Source organism: Phascolarctos cinereus, unplaced genomic scaffold, assembly GCF_003287225.1.
Source record: "Phascolarctos cinereus isolate Bilbo 61053 unplaced genomic scaffold, phaCin_HiC Scaffold_1;HRSCAF=81, whole genome shotgun sequence".
Taxonomy (NCBI): domain Eukaryota; kingdom Metazoa; phylum Chordata; class Mammalia; order Diprotodontia; family Phascolarctidae; genus Phascolarctos; species Phascolarctos cinereus.
Genome location: NW_027555514.1, coordinates 210,665,885 through 210,682,723, shown reverse-complemented (window position 1 = coordinate 210,682,723; position 16,839 = coordinate 210,665,885). Strand labels below are relative to the sequence as shown.

General features: G+C 52.9%; 1 protein-coding gene across 1 annotated transcript in view; it reads left to right on the top strand.

Moving 5' to 3' along the window:
• The first annotated feature begins 494 nt into the window (after positions 1–494).
• Positions 495–16,839, top strand: part of KMT2D (lysine methyltransferase 2D) — a 39,930-nt gene continuing 23,585 nt past the window's right edge. Inside the window, 25 exon segments of the mRNA XM_078156795.1 lie at positions 495–1,712; positions 6,184–6,269; positions 6,620–6,746; positions 6,974–7,194; positions 7,335–7,444; positions 7,639–7,801; positions 8,072–8,237; positions 8,338–8,452; positions 8,572–8,738; positions 8,970–9,115; positions 9,311–9,448; positions 9,791–10,830; positions 11,157–11,270; positions 11,618–11,728; positions 12,694–12,798; positions 13,727–13,908; positions 14,136–14,300; positions 14,399–14,508; positions 14,597–14,644; positions 15,309–15,530; positions 15,713–15,835; positions 15,944–16,048; positions 16,180–16,304; positions 16,413–16,560; positions 16,726–16,791. Of these exon segments, the coding sequence (XP_078012921.1) occupies positions 6,221–6,269; positions 6,620–6,746; positions 6,974–7,194; positions 7,335–7,444; positions 7,639–7,801; positions 8,072–8,237; positions 8,338–8,452; positions 8,572–8,738; positions 8,970–9,115; positions 9,311–9,448; positions 9,791–10,830; positions 11,157–11,270; positions 11,618–11,728; positions 12,694–12,798; positions 13,727–13,908; positions 14,136–14,300; positions 14,399–14,508; positions 14,597–14,644; positions 15,309–15,530; positions 15,713–15,835; positions 15,944–16,048; positions 16,180–16,304; positions 16,413–16,560; positions 16,726–16,791 (4,066 nt within the window). The 5' untranslated portion in view covers positions 495–1,712; positions 6,184–6,220.

Genomic DNA, 16,839 nt, shown 5'->3' with positions numbered 1-16,839 from the left:
AGACTCATTTTTCTCCCAGGAGAAGCTGGGGCTTTTGCTTGGGTCTTCTACTGTGTCCAGACCGTAGAGAAAATCCTTCCTGTGAGAGCTAAGAGCCTATTCCTCACTTTCTCCGTTTGGGGACTCCAGTTCCCAGGATGCAGAGCAGTAGCCAATCCCCAGTCTCCTCTTCTCTTCTTCCATCCCCCTCCTTAAGCAAGAATGCCCCAGGACCAGGTGGGGGTGGGGGGTGCTAGAGTTTCGGGTCCTGGTGATTCCAAGGATAATGCACTGAGAGAAAAGGCAGAGGAAAGAGGGACTTCTGGGTTCCGGGCTCCAGTCGGAGCTTAGGCCGTTCTGGAAAATGGGAAGGAAAGACAAGAGCTTAGGGGAACTTCATTCCCACGTGTCTGCGCATCGGTCTGACCGGCGCCGTCGGGGTTAACCTCAAGCGGAGGGATTCTTCAGCGTGTGCGCAGAACTGCAGAGTCACAGCCTTTCCCCGAAAGAACTGTGTCCCTCCGCTGCTCAGGTCCAACACAAAATAGGGCCTCGTCCTCTCCTTTCTCCCCTTTTCGAGTTGGGTCCTTTGGCACCAAGCCCCACACGATTCTTCCGCAGGAGGCTACCTGAATCTCTACGCCCGTCGTCGACATCTCGGGCCAGGAAACAGCCCGGTTCGTAGGATCCACCCTCCCGGCCGCGCAGGAGGCGGAGGGGGGAGGCGGAGCTGTGTCTCCGCTGCACTACTTTCCTGTCCGGTTGCAAATGGCTGCCTTGGTCCCCACTTTCCGCTCAGTTTCCTGACCCCCGGCGCCGGGAGCCGGGGCTGGGCCATGAACCTTTAGATCCCCGGTGGTCTTACCCTGCACAAGCTAGTGGAGTGCAAGCCAGTCTGATCCGGCCAGATCGGAGTCGGGGCAGCCCTCGGAGCAAGAGGGGAAGGGAGGAGAGAGCTGGGCCCGGAGCGGCCGGAGAGGAGCGGGCAGAGGGTTCCGACCGCCCGCTCCTTTCTCACCCAACCCTCCCTTCCCCGGGAGGAGCCGAAGGTGCGGGGCCCGAAGCCGCGGAAGGAGAGAGAGGTTGGGGCGGAGGCAGCTGGGCCCAAGCGTGTGTGTCAGTTTGACTCCTGAGGCCCTGCCGGCTTCGCTTCAATGTAGCTAAGCTAGCACGGCCTCAGGGGGCCCGAGGCGGGGAGAGCCTCAACGTTCCATCCGAAGTCTCAACGTTCCATCCGGGCCAGCTGGGGAAGAGGCTCCGCGTTCCAATCGGGCTGGCGAGGGGGAACCTACAGCGTTCCATCGGGAGCATTTCAGCCTTCCACCGGGAACCGGGCGCTGGGCATCGGGGGTGGGGGTGGGGGGCGCCCGGCGGGCCCGGGGCTGGGAGGCGGACTGGCTCGTCGGATGTGAAGACTGTTCGGCCGAAGATCAAAGCCACCGGTGCTCCCTTTGTGTCGGCCTTGGATTCGCCGCCCCGGGGCTTCACTTGGGAAACCTAAGCTGCTGGGATCGAGGGCAGAGAACCAACTCCCCTCCTTGGTGTTTTCAGCCACTTTAAATTATTTTTGAAGTGGGGGGGGCCGCTCCGACCTGGATTTACCGTTCTTGGCCCCTCTTTGGCCCCCCCCGTGTGGGGGGCGGTTGTGATCGTCCTGGCGGGTGGAGGTCGGGGAGCGGCCGGAGCTGTGGCCATGTTCTCGGGTGAAGATTTCTGGATCGCCCTGTGAAGAGGTGAGTGAAGTCCGTGCTGCCCGGGCCCACTTATGGGTGCAGCCAGATCATGTCCCCTAGCAGAGACCAGCTTCTAGTCGGGGGACGGGGGTGTCAGAGCTCAGGGGAGGGCTTTCCTGGCAGTGTCCGTCCACGGACCAGAACCTGGAGTGAGGCTTGCCTTGCGGCCTTGTGTGTTGGGGTGTGCCTGAGAACCGGGAAAGATGGCTCAAGTCTTCCCGCAGCCCAGGTGTGTTTTTATTTGTGTGTGCTGGGAGGATGATCGGCTATGGGGACTGGCTAGAGTTGTTCCAGCAGTCTGCACACGCCCCTGGGGCTGCTTCCTCTCCCGCCTTGTTTAGGCTTCTCGTGTCTTGGGGAGGTGGGGACTGGGGAGAACTCCACCGCTGGGTTTGACCTTAAGCCCCACACACACACACTTTTAACAGGCGCCATAGACAAGGGGACCCCTCCCGCCTTCACCTCCATTCCCCTTTCCTGTGCGTGCAATAGGAGGAGTTCCTGTAGCCGGACTTGTATGATGGAGGGGGTGGCAAAGTCTAGAAGGAAGCAAGAGATGGCTCTGATGCATAACCAAAAAAAAAAAAAATTTACTCCCTATCCAGTAAAGCAAAGTGACCACCCTGAGGCCTAATGCTGTCGCAGTCCTGTTGCCTTCCCTCTCTTGGGGATGGACATAATCTCCAGAGGATTATAGAGGAGGCTGGAGAGATTTGTTTCCTGCGAATGTGGGCCGGAAAAAAATGGCTTTTGTTTGTGGCTTTCTCCGTGTCTGGCCTGGAGGGTCTGCTGCCCATGAGCCCCTGGCTATTCCCGCCTGCCCTTTTTGGCCCCTCCCACACCTCTCCAGCCTTTTCCCAAGTGGGGCTTAACCTGGTCCTCTGATTTGCCCCGGCTGGGCAAATAGGGTGGCCTTGCCTTCCTCAGAGGGGAAGTGGCCAGATCAATGCTGACTCTGCTAGAGGGCCTGTGACCAGGGTTCTGGGCATTTGTTCAGGATACAGTATTATGCTCACTTCTCCTGGCTTTGTACAGGGACAGGTGCCTTTCTTCTCAATCTCCCCACCTGTCATGCTGTCCAGAAGGGATTTGACTTGAGTCTCCACTTCCCACCCACCCCTCCCCCACCCCAGGTTTCCCTAGGCCCAGCCTAGAAACTAGGGAAGTATGGGCTCTGTCCTTGAAATATTTCTTAGTGTTAACCCTATAGTGAGAGATGGCATTGGTGGGGGTATAAAATGAGGTGGTATCTGTGCTTCTTGTTTCCATCTCTTCTTTGGAGGCTCCAGCCCTATTCATTGATAGAGTCTCCTAGTCTCTAAACTCTCTTCCCCCACCCCCCAGTATTACTCTAGTTAGGTGTGGCTGACCCCAGAGTAGGCCAGGGACAACCCTGGGAGTCCATAGGGACAGCTTTCTGTCTTTAAGGTCCTTTCTTGGGGGGGGGCTTTCCCCAAAATAAGGGTGAAGAGAGGTGTGGTCTGATCATCAGGCTGGGAACAAGGAAGTCCTGAGTCCTTCAGCAGAACTAGCTGTTCACCCAAAGGCTCGGTTAGGCCCTTCACCTCCCTAGGCCCCAGTTTCCCAATTTTCTGGGAAAAGGAGACTTGAACAGTTGGCATGGGTGGAGGGGTAAAGGTAGGGGTGGGGAGGGGGAATAGAGCTGAAATAAAACTAGTCTCTTTTCCTTTCTTCCTTAGGACATTTTGTTTGGGAAAGTAAGCAAAACCAGTCAGTCTCTCTCTGCTCACTTTCTGGGGTCCTCCTAGGTCTTCTGCTTGCCTAAATCCTGCCAGATAATATTTTTATAGTAAGCTGGGAGATCTTTCTCTTGTGGGAAAGGATTGAACTGGAATCGAGTCTTGATTGCTGAGAGGTAAAGGAGAGTATTGGGGTGAGAAGCCCAGTCTTCAGTGTTTAGAAATAGGAAGATTTTAAGGAATGGGTTTTGGAAACTTGAGGACTATGGCTGCTGCTCATGAATATATGCTTGGACCTGAACAAGAGAGGAGAAATGTGTAGGGAAGATGTTTGGTGCTAGTCTAGGCCAGGCACTAGAAGTGCCTGTCTAATCTCTGCAAAATAGAGATGGGGAGGTAGGGGCTAAGGATTCTGAGGCTTTTTAGAGAACTCAGGTTTTTAAGGATATAGCTTGGGGATTTGCTGATGTCACTTACCCTGTCCCAGTGAGGTGGGTGGCCATTTCTTTCCTAGTAGTGCCAGGCTATTCAGCTTGAGAGGGCTGTACTCGGGGGAGGACAGAGGAATTTGTCCCTCTGGCCTTGTATAAGATGGTTCTCCTCCCACCCCACAGCATTATCACTGTTTTTGGTCCCCTCCCCTCCCCTCTTTGCTGTTGTTATTCTTTTGGCCTCAACTTTGCTTGAAAGTCAGTGGAGTAGGGAGTCCCTGGTTGGGAGAACAGGAGGTAGCAGAATGTTGTTGCCTCTGTTTAGGAAATTTTGAGAGTCTCTCAAACTTCCCAGATATGATTAGGGTTTGGTTGATCAAATAGGAACAAGGGTCAGGAGATGCTGTAATTCTTCTGGAACAATCTTAGTTTCTATAACTCCTCTTCCCAGAAGTATCCTTTGAATGGTTTCCGTGGAGCTGACAGGTAGATAGGATGATTATTTCTGTCCTGTCCTTTTCAATCACACATGTAGGTAAATTGAGAAGGAGAAGAGGGATGCTTTGTGGTTGAAGATAGTAGGAGTCAGTTGGGTGTCCTCTCCTGAAAACTGCTTTCTGGAAGGGGTGTGGGATGTGGAATGAAGCACCATTTGTAGGATGGAAATTGAAGGGATTTTTTTTTTCCTGAGAAGTGTCCCAGGAGTAAGACTCCAGCCTCATGATTCTGGAGGCATATGGGTTTAGGGAAGATACTGAGGTCTTTGGGTTATTTTCTGGTCTTGAGAACTTTTGGAGGAGTCCTATTATTTCCTTTGTTCCAGCATCACTTGGAAAGATGCAGATAGATTATCTGCCTTTAATTTGTGGATAGGGGTGCTGTCCTGAGGCTGCTATAACCTCTCCTTCTGTTCAGAGGTATGGAAGGGTGAGCCATGGTTGAGCAAGTTTGGATCTACTGTCAAAGTGAGACCTTCATCTTGTTTGGAGCAATTTTCAAATTTTCATCTAGACTGACCACTCACTCAGTCCCCAAATCTTAGCATGAAGAGCTACAAACATCTGCTCCTTCCCATGTTTTTCCCCTTCCTTGACCTCCTTTCCACCCCCTCTCCCCATCCTACATATAGGATAGACTCGATTTGAGGGCCAGGAACAAACCCCATAGTATATACAGTGTTTTTCTAGTGGGCAGAGTGCTTACTGTATAGAAGAATAGGACAGATCCCTCTCCTTATTTCTTTCTCCCATTTGGAGTACCAGTGTATGTCTGTTTTAAGGTAGTGCAGGCCCTGAAACAGTCAAGCCTTCACTGAAGTGTGTGCCACCTTTATTTATCTTTCTCCACCCCCTGCCTCTCCCCACTGAGTATGTGGAAACCCCACTTAGCTGAAGGGGAAGGAAACTACTCAGTCCTCTGCGTTAGAACTCCTGTTGGGGCAATGTATTTCCAAGGACCACAACTCCCAGCATGCCTGGCGGGCTACTGGCCTGGTTACACATGCTCAGTAGTTCTGAGGGCCCTTTTCTGTTGCTTCTGGGGGCATCTAAGAAGGAAGGGCTGTTGTCGTTGCTAGGGGCAACAGCCTGGGGGCTCCAGGCTAGGTGAGACCCCTGGTGGTGCTGGTTCATTAGGATGAGAGGGGAGGTGGGGACAGGAATTAGGGCCAGCTTCTCTGGCAGGGGGCCAGTTGGGGGTGGGGTGGGGGAGAGAAACTCCCTTCAGAATGAAGCTCCAGTTTAAACCTGGGGATCTGTTGTGGGGCCAGTCCTTGACTGGGCTATGGCACTGATGAATCCCTCCTATCTCCTCTTCTTTGTCAGGGAAGACCCCAAACTCTGCCTTGGTGAAGCCCAGTTTGGGCTGTGTGTCCCCAGAAAAGAGTTGGATGGGTGCTTCCAATTGAGCTTTCCCTTCTGAGAAGCTGTGTGTGAGGGAGACAGTATGGGTCAGGGAGGGAGGAGGTTGGAGCCTGGCACTGCTGAGCTTTTGGATGGTGGCTGAAGTGAAACTTCTCTATGGGTTTAAGCTGATTCTGTGTTTGAGGGTGTTGAGCAGGGTACACAAAGTGTGCTGAAAGACGGGGGTGGGAGGGGAAGCACGTTTGGTGTTTGATGTACTTCTGATTGGAGTCCTTCTGACCCAAGTACCCTTTTGTGGGCAGGTCTCAAGGGATGAAGGGAATGGAGGCCTGTTTTAGCAAGAGGGATCAGAACTCCTGGGCATAGTTAAGTACTTGCGGTGTCTAGGTACACAGCTGTTCCTCCTTCTGTAATACTATGAAAGGAGTGTTAGTGTGTCAAAGGGTGGCATCTTGGGCTTTTATGTTTGTGCTGTCAGGTCTCCCCGGGAGGGCACTGCCCAGTCGGAGAGAGGAATGGACGACCCGAAGCCCTCTGGTGAGGATAAAGATTCAGAGCCGGCAGGTGAGCATAGGAAGTTTAAGGTAGGTGGGTGGTATCTTGAAAACTTATTCCTGGCACGGGGACAGAGAGTGTACCTGGTGATAGAGAGCAGCTACCTCACAGACCTAAGGCGCATTACACACACACACACACACCCTTTGGGGCAGTAGTAGACCTTGGGGTAGCATCATGTTACTTCTTATTTCTAGGCTCTGACCATCCTTCCTAGATTTTTCTCCTCTCAGTACAAAAGACTTTCTTGATGCAAGGATAGACTAGAGATTTTTTCCATGATTTTGTGGGGTCAGGGGAGCAGCCTGGTTTGGGCCCAATGTTATACAGTGCCTAATATCCATCCTCTGTCCTTCTAGCTGATGGGCCTGAAGCTTCTGAAGAGTCAGGCCCCACTGAGCCAGACCCCCCCAACCCACCTTTGGGGGATGCCTCTGTCCACAGCCCAGGGAGCCCCAAGCCCCAGGACCCTCCCCAGGACTGCAGGTAATTAGCCTACGGGAAATAAGGGATAGAGACTTAGAGAGAGTCAAGGGCTCTGATTTAGGGGTTTTTTTTTGGGTTAAGTTTGTAGTAGGGATTTGGGGTCCATGGCTTTCAGAAGAATTTGGGAAGGGGCTAGAAGATAGGTGTATTTTAAGAGGGGTAGGAGTGTTACCACCCAGGGTTGACAGGAGTGCCTAGGGTGGGTGTTAATGATTGTGTGTCTGCAGCAAGGGCCCACTTCGGCGCTGTGCCTTCTGTAACTGTGGGGAATGGAGTCTCCATGGGCAGCGGGAGCTGCGGTGCTTTGAACTTCCACCAGACTGGCCCCTGGGTCCAGCAGTGCCACCTGGGGGGCCTGGACCCGGAGAGGCAGTGCCACCCACTGATGATCTGTCCCAGATTGGCTTCCCTGAGGGCTTGACACCTGCCCATCTGGGAAAGCCTGGTGGTAAGAATGGGAGAAAGTGGGGGGGGGCGGTGATGGAAAAGGAAGAATTTGGGGAGGGAAAGGGGTCAGGAGGTAATCTGGAGAGATATGAATTCTTGCTGCTAATTGTTTTCCCTTTTCTCGTCTACTATCCTGTATAGGACCCTGCTGGGCTCACTATTGGTGTGCAGCGTGGTCAGTGGGAGTACAGGGCCAAGATGGGCTGGAGTTGCATGGAGTGGACAAGGCCATCTTCTCAGGGATCTCTCAGGTAGGGCAAAGGGGAAAAGACAGTAGAGGGTGGGAGTGATTCGGCTTCCTTGTTTCTAATCCGCACACTCAGGCAGAGCTGGCAAACTCGGTGAGGTCGGTGGGAAGTGGGTAAATGTGGGGCTGGGTACTAGCTCTGAGGGGAGTTACGGGTTTGGCCCATCCAACTCTGAGGCCAAGTCTCTGCCTTCGCAGCGCTGTTCCCATTGCTCCAGGCTGGGAGCTTCCATCCCCTGCCGATCGCCTGGATGCCCACAGCTCTACCACTTCCCCTGTGCTGCTGCCAGTGGTTCCTTCCAGTCTATGAAGACTTTGCAGCTGTTGTGTCTGGAGCATGGCGAGGAGGCTGCACACCTGGGTGAGCACCTGGGAAGGGAAAACATTTGAGACCCGGCTGCTTCTGGTTACTTGAATGCTATGACTTTTTTTTTTTTTGGTGAGGGTAATTGGGGTTAAGTGACTTTCCCAGGGTCACACAGCTAGTGAGTGTTATGTGTCTGAGGCTGGATTTGAACTCAGGTCCTTTTGACTCCAGGGCAGGTGCTCTATCCACTGCGCCACCTGGCTGCCCTGAATGCTATGAGTTTTTAACTTTTGACTTTGCCTCTTTATTTTTCCTCCCCACTAGAGGATGCCCGTTGTGTGGTGTGCGATGGGCTGGGTGAACTTCGAGATCTGCTCTTCTGTACCAGCTGTGGGCAACACTATCATGGGGCCTGTCTGGACACTGCTCTGACTGCACGAAAACGTGCTGGTTGGCAGTGCCCAGATTGCAAAGTGTGCCAAACCTGCAGGTGGGTATGGGTTTGGAAGAGGCTGGAAGATGGGGAGGAGGGCAGGTAAAGGTGGGAAGGGAACTGGGGAAGATCCTGTATTGTGCCTTCTACCCTGCAGGCAGCCTGGGGAGGATTCCATGATGCTAGTCTGTGAGGCATGTGATAAGGGCTACCATACCTTCTGCCTGAAGCCAGCCATTCAGAGCCTACCCCCTGATTCGTGGAAGTGCAAGGTGAGTGTTCCTGTGGCTCTTCTTGGCCTCTGACCCAGACAGGGTTTCCTTTGCTTGGGCATCCTCTCTCACCTCTCCCATCTGACTCGATGCCCAAGATGCTCTCCGTCTCCCTACAGACGTGCCGGGTGTGCCGAGCCTGTGGGGCGTGCCCAGCAGAGCTGGATCCCAACTGCCAGTGGTATGAGAATTACTCACTGTGTGAGCGGTGCCAGGGGCAGCAGAACACCCAGGGCGGGAGGATGGGCAGCCCTGATACCGAGCAGAACCCCCCTGTCTGTAACAAGTAAGTGGGAGAGAGGGCCTTTGGCGAGTGGGGGATGGGGAATGCTAACATTGCCAGGAGCCTCCCCAGAGGAATGGGAAGCATATTCACGGTGCCCTGGGGTAGCCAGTGGCACTCATAGCCATATAATGTGCTCACAGGATACCTTGATGCGCACATAGAGTTGGCAGCTGGGCAAGGGAAGGGGCCCTACGGAGGGTTATAGTGCCTGCTTCTCCGTTCCTTTTGCAGATATCCATCACCAGAGCCTGGCATTGCCCCTGTTGATACACCTGATGATCTTGATAATGCATGCCAGGAACAGCTGGAGGGGGAAGAGGAAACCTGCACAAAGTCTGAGGAACCAGGGCCACTGCAGCATGAAGCCAAACCACTAGGTGAGTGGGGTCCACCAAGTCAACAGTTTGATAAGTAAAGCTTTACTAGTGCTGTTGTCAGCTGTTAAAGGGTTAATAGTTGACAGCTGCACTAAGACTTTTGGGACAGCAGTTATATTGGGGTAGGCGTTGCCCCTATCTTATACTTCCTGTGGAGCCATGGCTAGGTAGGAATTTGGCCTCCTATGTCTGTAGGGCAAGCAGGGACCCAAGTTGAATCCCCACCCGAGGTCCCGCCCCCACCTGTGGTTGCCCCCCTTGATGAGGAGATGCCACTGGAGCCCCTGTTCCTACCCGAGGAACCACTCTTGTCACCTCAGCTACCACCAACAGGTAAGGAAATGGCGAAGCATCCTTTTTCCTGGATACAGTCTGTCCCCTAGAGACATGGTGGTAAGAGTGAAGTGAGTGTGGGATGGAGAGGCAGAAAACCTGACTTTAAATTCTGCCTCTTGATGGTCACTAACTCTGTGACCTTGGGCAAACCACTGGATTTCTCTTTACCTGAGTTTCATCATCTGTTAAAATGAGACCAATAATAGTTTTCTAGCTACTTTACAGGCTTGTTGTCAAGAAAATGGTTTACAAACCTCAAAGCACTGTATGAACTTTTATCATTCTTGTCCCTCGGAATCCTGTGTCTCTAAAATCTTGCTTTATTTTTTCCCTCTCCAGATCCTCCCCCTCCTCCACTTTCTCCTGCCACTGCTGTAGCCCCACCATCCTTGTCTCCCTTAGGGGATCAAGAGGAGCACCCTGATGCCAAAGGGGACAGTGAGCCAGGAACCCCTCCAGATGTCCCTATCCTAGACACGCCCATCAGCCCCCCTCCAGAAGCCAGTTGCTTTGAACCAGAGCCCATAGCTCCTATAGATTTGACCCCTTCTCCAGCCTCCCCTGAAGAACTGGGAGAACTGAATTCTCCCATTCCTCTAGAGCCCCCTCCTCCACAGTGCTCCCCTCTGCCATTAGCCCCTTCTCCCCTGGGCTTCCTGGAGAAGGCACCAGAAGTCCTAGATGAGTCTGAGTCACAGGAGATGGAAACAGAGCCAGAGTGCCCAGCTCTGGAGCCTAGTGGGATCAGCCCCCCAGCTTGTCCTACAGGAGACCTCTCCTGTCCTGCCCCCAGCCCTGCTCCAGCCCTGGATGTCTTTTCTAGCCTGGGTGAGGACACAGTCTGTCTCGATGAGACAGAGGCTACTGGTCCAGAGCCAGAGACTGGACAGACCTGTGGCAGTTCAGGTAGTGATCCTAAAGGCTCCCCTTTGCTCCTTGACCCTGAGGAGCTGGCCCCTGTGACCCCTATGGAGGTCTATGGTTCTGAAGGCAAGCAGGCTGGGCAGAGCTCACCTTGTGAAGAGCCTGAGGAGCCAGTTGCCCCACCAGTGCATACCCCTCCCACCCTCATCAAGTCCGACATCGTCAATGAGATCTCTAACCTGAGCCAAGGTGATGCCAGTGCCAGCTTCCCAGGGTCTGAGCCTCTGCTGGGCTCCCCAGACCCTGAGGGGGGTGGCTCACTCTCCATGGAGCTAGGTGTGTCCACTGATGTCAGCCCTGCACGGGATGAGGGCTCCCTTCGGCTCTGTACCGACTCACTGCCCGAGACGGATGACTCCTTACTCTGTGACTCTGGAGCAGCTGGAGCTGGCGGCAAGGCTGAGGGCGATAAGGGGAGACGACGAAGCTCCCCTGCCCGCTCCCGTATCAAGCAGGTGAGAGAAGTGGGATCAGAGCAGCTACCTTCCCTCCTGGAGCTTCCTGGCTACAACTTAGTGCTGTTCTTGGGTGGAATCAGCCTGTCAGGAGATGCCAAACCCGGGAAAAGTTAGAGGGAAGCTTGGCGCCACCCTTTCCTTCCCAATTTTGGAATTGATTCTACTCTTTCCCCTGGTCAGGCCACTAGCTGTCCCTGTTGTCCTCTCTCCTCACACTCATAGCAGTGCTCAAATGACCTTTCCCTGCCAAACCCTTGGGTCCAGGGCACGAGCCCCTGACCTCTCCTGAACCACCCATGTTGCCCATTCCTTCTCTTGCCCAGGGCCGTAGCAGTAGCTTCCCAGGAAGACGTCGACCTCGGGGGGGTGCCCATGGAGGAAGGGGGAGAGGACGTGCCCGGCTGAAGTCAACCACTTCTTCTGTGGAGACTCTGGTAGTAAGGAGCGGTCTCTTTCTGGCCGCCGCCCTGCTTGTACTCATCCCTAGATTCCACACCTTCCACACAGCCATTTCCTTTTCCCAGATTTAGAGGCAACAAGGCTACTTGGCTTCCGTCGTTCCTCCCTCCCTTTCCCTTAGGCCACTTGACTTTTAAGGGAGCCAAACCCACTGGCAAGATTCTCTGTTGTTCAAGGTGGGGAGATAGAGCCCTCTTGGTCTCAGCTTCTGGCCTGTCCCTTCTGCAGCGGCCCAGACTTCACTCCCCGTCGCCCCAGGGGGCAGAAAGATTGGTTGGGATTGGCTTAGTGTGGCTCACCCTCCTTTCCTCCCTTGGCCTCTCAGGTTGCAGACATTGATAGCTCTCCCAGCAAGGAGGAGGAGGAGGAAGATGACGACACCATGCAGAATACTGTGGTTCTCTTCTCCAACACCGACAAATTTGTCCTAATGCAGGTACTGTGCTTTGTCTTGTCCCATTGTCAGCAGTGGTACATTTTGGGGGTCAGGGGGAAGGGTATTAAGGAAGACCCAAGGTAGGCGGCTTGAGTCACAGCCTCAGTTGTTACATTTGAGCCTGAATGGTGACGAGGAAGTGACCATTTGGGAGTACGTTCCAGTTTCCCAGTGTGATCTTCTGTATGAGATCCCTGCTGTCTGATAGCAGGTTCTAAATATTCCAGTCACTTAAACAAATGGAGAAGGTGAGCTGTGGAGAAGGGAGTCCCATTGGGTAGTAAGAAGGAAAGGAGAATTAGGGATTAGCAGGGGTATAAATTGATGGTAGAAGAAAAGTAGAGGAGAGTCTGTGATGAAAAATGGTTTCTAGTAAATTAGAACAGATTCCCACAAACCCCCATAAATGATAACTGGGAAAAAGGCCCCAAAGGTAGGTAAGGTTAGTCTGATGCCCTCATTTTATAGTTGAGGAAACTGAATTTTGAATCCTTGCTCTGCTTCTGGGTGACCTTTGGCACTTTCTTTTTCTGGGCTTCATTTTCTTCTGAAATGAAGGGAACACCAGAGGAGGAGAGGATGTTACTGTTTTGGTGGGCCAGAAACCCCTTCTCAGAATCATGCTTTTAAATGTGTAAAGCCAGATCGTATAAGATTACAAAGGAAACCAGTTCTGTGGAAATACAGCCATCCCAGTGTTAAAAAAACTAAGTTCATGCATCCTAGGTTTAGAACCCCTGACCTAGATGATCTCTGAAGTTCCTTGGATCTCAGTAAGGTGCGGTGGTAAAACAATTTGCCGAAGGTCATGATATCCCAGTTATCGATACTCACACCACTACTTCTCAGTGTGGCATCTCGGGAGGAACACCTAGTTCTTCTGTAGGAGAATGATATGGAATGGGATGAAGAAAACTGGCGTGTGGCTAGAGGTTCCGCTCATCTGTCTGTGTGTCTTCTTCCAGGACATGTGTGTAGTGTGTGGTAGCTTTGGTCGAGGGGCAGAGGGCCACCTTCTGGCCTGCTCTCAGTGTTCACAGTGCTACCATCCTTACTGTGTCAACAGCAAGGTGAGTCCAGGCCCAGAGCAGAGAGGACAGAGGGGACAAAAATGGGGGATGGAGGCTCACCTAACTTGTTTCACCCAGGGGTAATGTTGGGTTGAGGCTTTTAAACCGCACTTCCTGCTAGTAAAATAGCTAAATTCTCTTCAGTGGAGAAGTTCACAGCTTCTACCCCAATCTTGTTGGCTTCACGGGGTAGGGACTTCTGAAAGATAGCGAGAAAGAGGGAAGTGAAGATGGGAAAGAGCAGGACTTGGGGAGGAGGTGTTAGGTGGTTTTAAATTTATAGGTTGTTTTGATTAAGTGACTTGGCCTAGGGTCACACAACTAGTGTCAGATGTCTAAAGCCAGATTTGAACTCAGGTCCTCCTGACTCCAGGGCCAGTGCTCTATTCACTCTGCCACCTAGCGGCCCCAAGTTTATAGGTTTTCAAGAAGCATGAGAATCTTTGATCTTAACTAAAGTTTTGCAAACAATCTTTCTAGCATTTCTTAAGTTCCTGCTTGTCTTAGATGAGGTTGTTGGTGGTAGGATGTTGTCTTAGAGGTCTTTAAATCAGCTGTACCCTTCCATGGAGATTCACCCTTGAGGTTTAAGCATCACCTGCTAACGATGATTCAGGAGGGCAGCTAGGTGGCACAGTGGATAGAGCACCGGTCCTGAATTCAGGAGGACCTGAGATCAAATCCGACCTCACACCAAACACTTGGCACTTACTAGCTGTGTGACCCTGGGCAAGTCACTTAACCCCAATTGCCTTAAAAAAAAAAAAGAATCTAAAGATGATCCACTAGTATGTGAAGAGACCTTCATTCATAGGCTGTGAATGCTGGTCTGGTGGGCTAGGGTTTGTGGTGGTGGGTCAGGTTTTGGTCTCCATGGGGTAGTGTTCTTCCATGTTCCTTCCTGAGAAGGTCATTTTCCGTCCTCTAGATTACAAAGGTGATGCTGCTGAAGGGCTGGAGGTGTGTGGAATGCATCGTATGTGAAGTGTGTGGCCAGGCATCTGACCCCTCTCGCCTTTTGCTCTGCGATGACTGTGATATCAGCTACCACACCTATTGTCTGGATCCCCCGCTGCTCACAGTGCCCAAGGGTGGCTGGAAGTGCAAATGGTAATTGAGAAGACCTGGGCTTTGGGAGAAGTTGGAGGGGGCGGGCGGAAATCCAGGGCCTGTTGGGGAGGGGATTGGCATGGCCAAGGGCGGTAGGCCCTTGGATGGTTATAGTGGGCTGTTGAGGGTTGGGATGACCGATTGAAGGCTGAGTTTGGTGTCCAGAGTTTGGCAGAGGGATGCCAAGATTGGACAGGCTGGTGCTGAGTGTCCATTTCCTCTGGCAGGTGCGTGAGTTGCATGCAGTGTGGGGCCGTTTCACCAGGCTTCCACTGCGAGTGGCAGAACAGCTATACCCACTGTGGCCCCTGTGCCAGCCTGGTGACCTGTCCGGCGTGTCGTGCTCCTTACGTAGAAGAAGATTTGTTAATCCAGTGCCGTCATTGTGACCGGTGAGAGGACCTCTTCCTGCCCTTCCTCCTCTTCTCCCTCAGTCCCGCCTCTCAGGCTTGCCTCATGCCTCTTCCCCTCTCTCCTCCCCCAATGCCAGGTGGATGCATGCTGGTTGTGAGAGCCTATTCACTGAGGAAGAGGTGGAACAAGCAGCAGATGAAGGCTTTGATTGCGTCTCCTGTCAGCCCTATGTGGTGAAGCCTGTGGGTGAGTTAGTAGCAGGAGCTGTGGGGAAAGAGGCTTGGAGAACTTGGAGAACAGGCCTCTCATTCTGCCTCTGCTCCTCCCCATCCAGTGCCCATTGCACCACCAGAGCTCGTGCCTGTGAAGGTGAAGGAGCCAGGTAAGTTGTGAATCCTAGGCTGTTAGATCTGGAAGGGACCTTAGAGATGATCTGGGCCAACTTCCTCATTTTACAGATGAGGAAACTGAGGCCCAGAGAGATGAAGATACTTGTCCCAGATTGCTCAGTTAGTTAGTGGTGGAGCTGGAACCGAAGGCCCAATGTCCTGATTGCTAGTTTAATGCTTTTTGCCATTTTACTATCCCTGTTGATAATCTCACCAGAGAACACGGTTTAGGTAGGCAGCTTAGAATAAGGGTGCTGTTGTTTGTCATCTGGGGCATTTAATCCTGGCATTCAGTAAATGGGGAGCTTCACTGGACGCTTCAAACCCCTGGGTCCTGGAGAACAAGGTAAATGCACCCAGCGTTAATTATAATGAAATCAAAAGTTTGCTCCAATGCCAGAGAAATTCTTTTTTGAATTTCCCCTTGATTTAATCATAAAGAACTAGGTCCCTGTTGGTGCTTGGGAAACGATGAAAGTATGCCTTTTTTCTAGAGAATGTCCCAGTCCTGGGGGCGTCTGTTTCTCCCTCTATCCATTCTTCCATCTGTTTGTGGCTTTGCCCCTGAACTGAGCTAGTGGCTGGTGGCTTGCCTGGGAGCTATGACTCTCCTAGCCCTTTACTCCAGAGTGACCTTCTCCCTCCCCTCCCTCACAGAGCCCCAGTACTTCCGCTTTGAGGGAGTATGGCTGACGGAGACCGGCATGGCTGTACTTCGAAATCTGTCCATGTCTCCCCTTCACAAGCGGCGTCAGAGGCGTGGGCGGCTTGGCCTCCTAGGTGAGGGCGGGCTAGAGGGGCCGGAGCCCTCGGACCCCGGCGGCCCCGACGACAAGAAAGATGGGGACCTGGACGCTGATGAGTTGCTCAAGGGCGAAGGTTTGGCTGAGGGTCAGAGTTTGGGCTAGAAATGGAGTGGTTGAATGTAGATCTGTCCCAGGATCCCTGCCTTGTCTAGATGTCTCTGGGGAGACTCCTGGGTTTAAGGGAGGTGAGCTTTGGGGGAATATTGTGCCCTTCCACCCACATACCTGACCTTTCCCCCTTACTCTTGCTGGCAGGGGTCGGTGTGGAGCACATGGAGTGTGAGATCAAGCTGGAGGCTCCTGCCAGCCCTGATGGGGAGCCTGGCAAGGAAGAGACTGATGAGGGCAAAAAACGCAAGCGCAAACCCTACAGACCTGGTAGGTGTCTGTAGGGAGGGAGTGGATGTGGAGGTGAGGGAAGAGGGGACTGAAGAAGTCCACCTAGCCCTCCTAGCCACTCCTTATTCTGGTCATACTGCTTTCTAGGCATTGGGGGCTTCATGGTTCGACAGCGCAAGTCTCATGCTCGTCTGAAGAAAGGGCCTGCCGTGTTGGTGGAAGTGTTGAGTGGGGAGGGCCAGCCTGATGAGGGTGAGTTGGTTTAGGACACTCGAGTGGGGTGGCGCTCAAGGGCAGGAGGTTTGTGGGGCAGAGAATGGGTGGTGAATTGGATGGGATGGAGGGGAAGGGGAAAGGTTTTAGCTGTGGCCTTTCTCTTCTAGTTGTGACAGTCGACCCACCTACGGAAGGTGCAGTGGAGCAGAGCCCAGCTGAAGGTGATGAGAAGAAGAAGCGTCGGGGTCGAAAAAAGAGCAAACTGGAGGACATGTTTCCTGCCTACCTGCAGGTGGGAACTAAAACAGGAAGGGTGAGACGGGAACACTGGACTGAAGGGTCTAGCAGAGAATGATAACTTTTTGTCCTTTGCCTCCTTCTCTCTCTTCCTACAATGTAGGAAGCCTTCTTTGGGAAAGCGCTCTTGGACCTTAGCCGAAAGGCATTGCTGGTGGCTGGGGATGGGCGACCGGGCTTTGTGCCAGGCACCCCCAGGGGCAAGGGGGACCCAGGCCCTGATAGAAAAGAGGCTTCTGCTTCACAGAAAGGTTGGTGGACCTGGAAAGGAGGGGGTTGGTTACTGCAGCAGTTGGGCAGATGTCGGAGGATAGAGTGCAGTGGACTTGGGCATTTAGCCATGGCATTGGGTGTCCAGCATAGGCATTAGTAGGGAGGAGGGTATTTCTGATGAGAATGGTGGCTGCTTCTCATAGGGGAGGATGGACCAGATGTTGCAGATGAAGAGTCCAGAGGTCCTGAGGGCAATTCAGAGACTCCAGGTAAGGGACATTGGGGTGAGCAACCATATTTTTTTTTCTTTAATATCA